Source organism: Papaver somniferum, chromosome 1, assembly GCF_003573695.1.
Source record: "Papaver somniferum cultivar HN1 chromosome 1, ASM357369v1, whole genome shotgun sequence".
Taxonomy (NCBI): domain Eukaryota; kingdom Viridiplantae; phylum Streptophyta; class Magnoliopsida; order Ranunculales; family Papaveraceae; genus Papaver; species Papaver somniferum.
In genome coordinates, this window is record NC_039358.1 from 67,245,299 (window position 1) to 67,249,575 (window position 4,277).

The window sequence follows — 4,277 nt, forward strand, 5'->3', positions numbered from 1 at the left end:
TCGTGAAAAAGTCTGCTAGTTGATGTAGTCTTCTCTAGTATTTCACAAGCAATATTGTCTTCGAATAATAGTGTTCCGAGTCTTCGTGCTTCTTTAAACACGTTGAGGAACTGCTAGTGGATTGCTAACTTCTCGAAGATGATTTGCAAAAGTATTTGGTGTAGTTTTTTCAACAAAGTGCCAAGATGCGAATACAGTACCTTACGTGAATAAAAACCGTATTTGTGATCAAACCTTTGTCGTTCAGAAGGACATATAAATTCCAAAAATATGTTTATGTTGATTTGGTCTAGTCAAATTTGGGCATCCACAAAATAATCGAATTTATACAATCTCGGACAATCACAAGGTTGAATAAATTTCCTCACTAAAACCTTTCCAATAAAACTCAATGGGAAAAGAATTTGACGAAGGAAAAAAAGCAAAATATCTACATTTTGAATGAAACTTCAATGTCAGTGAGATGTTGCCTCGGTAAAACCTTGTCAAGAAAACCACATGGGACAAAACCTGGAAGAAAAAAAACGAGAGTAACTTTTGACGTATTTATGGATGCTAACTTAACTATATGAGTAGTACACAAAACAAGCATCAAAACAGAATGTATAGTATATTTAGACAAATTCTATGCAAGCATAATTTTGAAACTGCAGACCAAGAAAAAGATATGCTACTTAAACATGGTTTTTAGTGTTTTAAGAGCTCTTCAACATAACCATAAAGTTGATCTTATCAACTAGTCCGGATTTTGGTATTTTGGAGAACATATAAAGGATTTTTAAATCTGGTATAATCGAGTCAGCTGAATGCCTGAATATAATTTGAATCCTCAAAAAATTACGAATTCGAGTATGTTGCGTGACCGTATTTCTTGTATAAGTATAATGGGAATCCTTCAAGGACTATCACGCAAAATTCATCATACATGGAGAAAAAAATACTATTAAATCAATCCTAATGTATGAGCATAAAACCCTCAAATCATTTTAAAATAATCATAGTTGTCTAATTGTGCATTGTGACTAAAACGAACATGTGATTTTCATGCTTGGAAATTTTAAGGTGTTAAGTCTTGGAACCGGAATTGCGTCAATCGAGAAATTAATCCAATCTAATTTGTATTGTATGCCAACCAATCGCATGTGTCGATGTTCTTTAAAGAGGGGTTCATTTACCAGCAATATTTATTATTTCAATAGCTACTTGATGCGCGTTTGCGCAAAAAATCACTTCAGATATTTCCCACTAATACTAGCAAGCAACATAGCGGTAGTAAGGATTGTTCCCATGAGGAGCTGTATAGTTGTTATTTGTTTTCAACCTCTTGTGAAACCAAAAGGGGGGTTGTGGATTTTAACTGAACTATACCAATGAAAGTAAAACAAACTAAATAACTAATGAGACCAAGGTGAAAAAAAATATTGGTTAGAGTTTTCATCTTCCTGTCGCAGCTTACTCCGACAAAATTCCTTGTAAAGGCGCAAGAGACACTCTTTCAATCTTTCTCAATGAATAACTTGGTGCAAGAGCTGCTTAAGTTTAACCAAATGAAAGCAATGTTCTTAGTGAGTTGAGGTTATTCTAAGCAATTTGGTACAATATCCAGACATATTTAACTTGGGTTAAGATTTTACACATATTCGCAGGGAAACATTCCGTCGTTAACAACTATAATGTGCTACTTGTGAATAGATTTATTCGAAAATTCCGAATCTCAAATGCTAATATAGCTTTAGATATGAATTCACGATCATTCAATTTTGCAACTTAACGTTAAAACCGATCATCCATATTGATTTACTTGTCTAGGACTTTGAATTACATCCCCAAGCAATATGAAAAAGATACATACTCATGGGTTTCTAAACCCCATGAAGAATATATAAAATATGAACAATGGCTTCCCCATAAGGGGACCCTGGGTATTCGGTGTAGAGAAACTAGAAGATATAAGATATAATTCTCCACAAAGATGTAAAAAAGTCTTGTTTGAGCCTTGGATGTCTTATTTATAGCCTTTAATACTTGGCCCTCAAGTATTCTCTATTTCTAGAGTTCGGAAATCTATTGGGACCAAGTTTCCTTGATTTAGAAGTCCAAAGCGCAACTTCTTATTTCCTACTTGTGCAGACCCCAATAAGGCCCAACAACCAACAAAAACCAAATTAAAGTCGATTTCAGTGTTTTTGCTTATAGCTTCTTCGTACGACCTCGGAACGACCTCGTTATTTTTGCATTGACTTTGTAGACTTCTCCATTAGCAGACTTCACTTCTTAAACACTTTTATAGTTATTTCCATTTCTTTTGGTTGAATCATCCTAAAAAGGCTGCAAAATAAAAAAAAAAAACCTAATTCAAAGTAATATGCAAGAATAATAACAAATATAAGCATGAATTTGACACTCAAAAAATGTAGATGAATATTCGATAAATCATTAGCTTACTAAGATCCCACACAATTCTCCGACAAATATACAACGAATTAGTGGTACCAGTGTCCACATGCATTATAATTTTCCCATCTACAGAGAAGGAGATAATAATTTAGAGAATGTGAATCGCGTTTTAATAGACTCTGTAAGAGCATCATCTGCAGCCCTTCTAAAACACTACAAGCTTGTCAGATATGACTTGATTTTCCTATTCAAGAGGTAAAAGCTTGTATAAATGCAAAATGAGACATCTCACTCCAAACATATAATGGTAGCCGTTATTAATTTGATCTTTATGGGAGAGAAATTGATATGATTTTTAAGTTAATTAACACCAACTTCTAGTGGCATATAGTCTCCTCCTGATTACAACATGATTTTTTTTATCTCATATACGAAAAATTCAAGTTTATTAAAGTATTATCCGATTAATTCGAAGACATGTCTCATGGGAATTTTTTGCATGGCTCTTGTACCACGGATGCTGAAATCAAGAGTCGTGCAAAAATTATGTGCTTCAATACAGTCTTCTAGATAGCATATTTACCGTGAATCAGGGATTATTTTTTAATACAAAGATCTTGTTGGTTACATCCAACAAAAATATAAAAAATATGCAATCAAATCTTCAAAAGAATAAAATTATGGACACTTTCTTTATCAAAAGAAATTTAAGTCAACATCAACTATTTTTTTTTATTTTTTTTTGATAAGCAACAAAACAAACAGAAAAAACTAAGCAGCAACACTTATGAGTCTTGGTGTAGCAACACCCACCACATCATTATGAAATAAAGTAGCAATAAAACTAGGCATGTCTCTAATCCAAATTCCTTTATGTTCTCTACTAGTACCCTTCTTGGCCAATAGATCAACAACAATATTGGCTTCTCGATATCATTGCTCAAACTTCACATGATTGAAGAAGTTTTTGAGATCTATAATCTCCTTGATGAGCCCATAGGTGTCCCAATTGGGTGAAACTTCTTCTTGACACAGTTGAACAGCATAGTAAGAGTCACTCTCCACTTCCACACAGTGTAAGCCCAGGTCAGCAGCCAGACGCAAACCATCTCTAATCGCTCAAACTTCAGCCACATTGTTGTTGTTCTTGAAAATGTGTTTGCCAAAACAAGCAACAAAGGCTCCATCTTCATCCCTAATGATTCCTCCAATTCTTGCAAAACCACACCCATTAGACGAACCATCGGTATTTAATTTAAAAACACCATTGCTTGCACTCTGCCAAGTAATTAAAATCTCCTCCTTAACCTTGCCTTCAGTAACCACATTAGGGTGAACCTTACAAAACTCCTTAGCAGCTTTAATGGCTTCATCCAAAACCCAAAGACTGTTAAACTTCTTCTTATCATGAATCAATTTATTTCTATGAATCCAAATACCCCACATGATGAAAGGACAGAGATCCTTCCAAGTTAAAGTACCAATACTACCTTCATAAGAGCAGAGTTTCTTAAGAAATGCAGGGGAGAACTGATCCAGCTCAATTTGCACCCCTGTCCGTTCCATAAGTTTTCTCCAGATTGCCATAACAACAGCACATCCGAAAAATTAATTCATACAAGTTACGATATCCTTATTACATAGTAAACATCTCGGGTGTTCCACAATTCTTTTACGGTAAAGAGATTCATTAACCTGAATTTTGTTGTGGCATAACTGCCACAAGAAGAATTTATATTTGAACGGGCACTTATGTGTCCAAAGAAATTTCCAGTCCTTGTTCATAGTCTCCTCACAAATGCTCTTTCTTTGAATATACCTATACGCATCTCTAACGGTAACAGTACCAGAGTTACTACCAGACCAGATAAGTCTATCAC

The 4,277-nt window shown here is 34.5% G+C and overlaps 1 protein-coding gene across 1 annotated transcript; it reads right to left on the reverse strand.

The window, feature by feature from the left end:
• Positions 1–3,516: 3,516 nt before the first annotated feature.
• Positions 3,517–3,984, reverse strand: LOC113326888. The gene has a single exon (XM_026574574.1). It carries the CDS (start codon positions 3,982–3,984, stop codon positions 3,517–3,519), a length of 468 nt encoding a protein of 155 aa, XP_026430359.1.
• Positions 3,985–4,277: the final 293 nt, after the last annotated feature.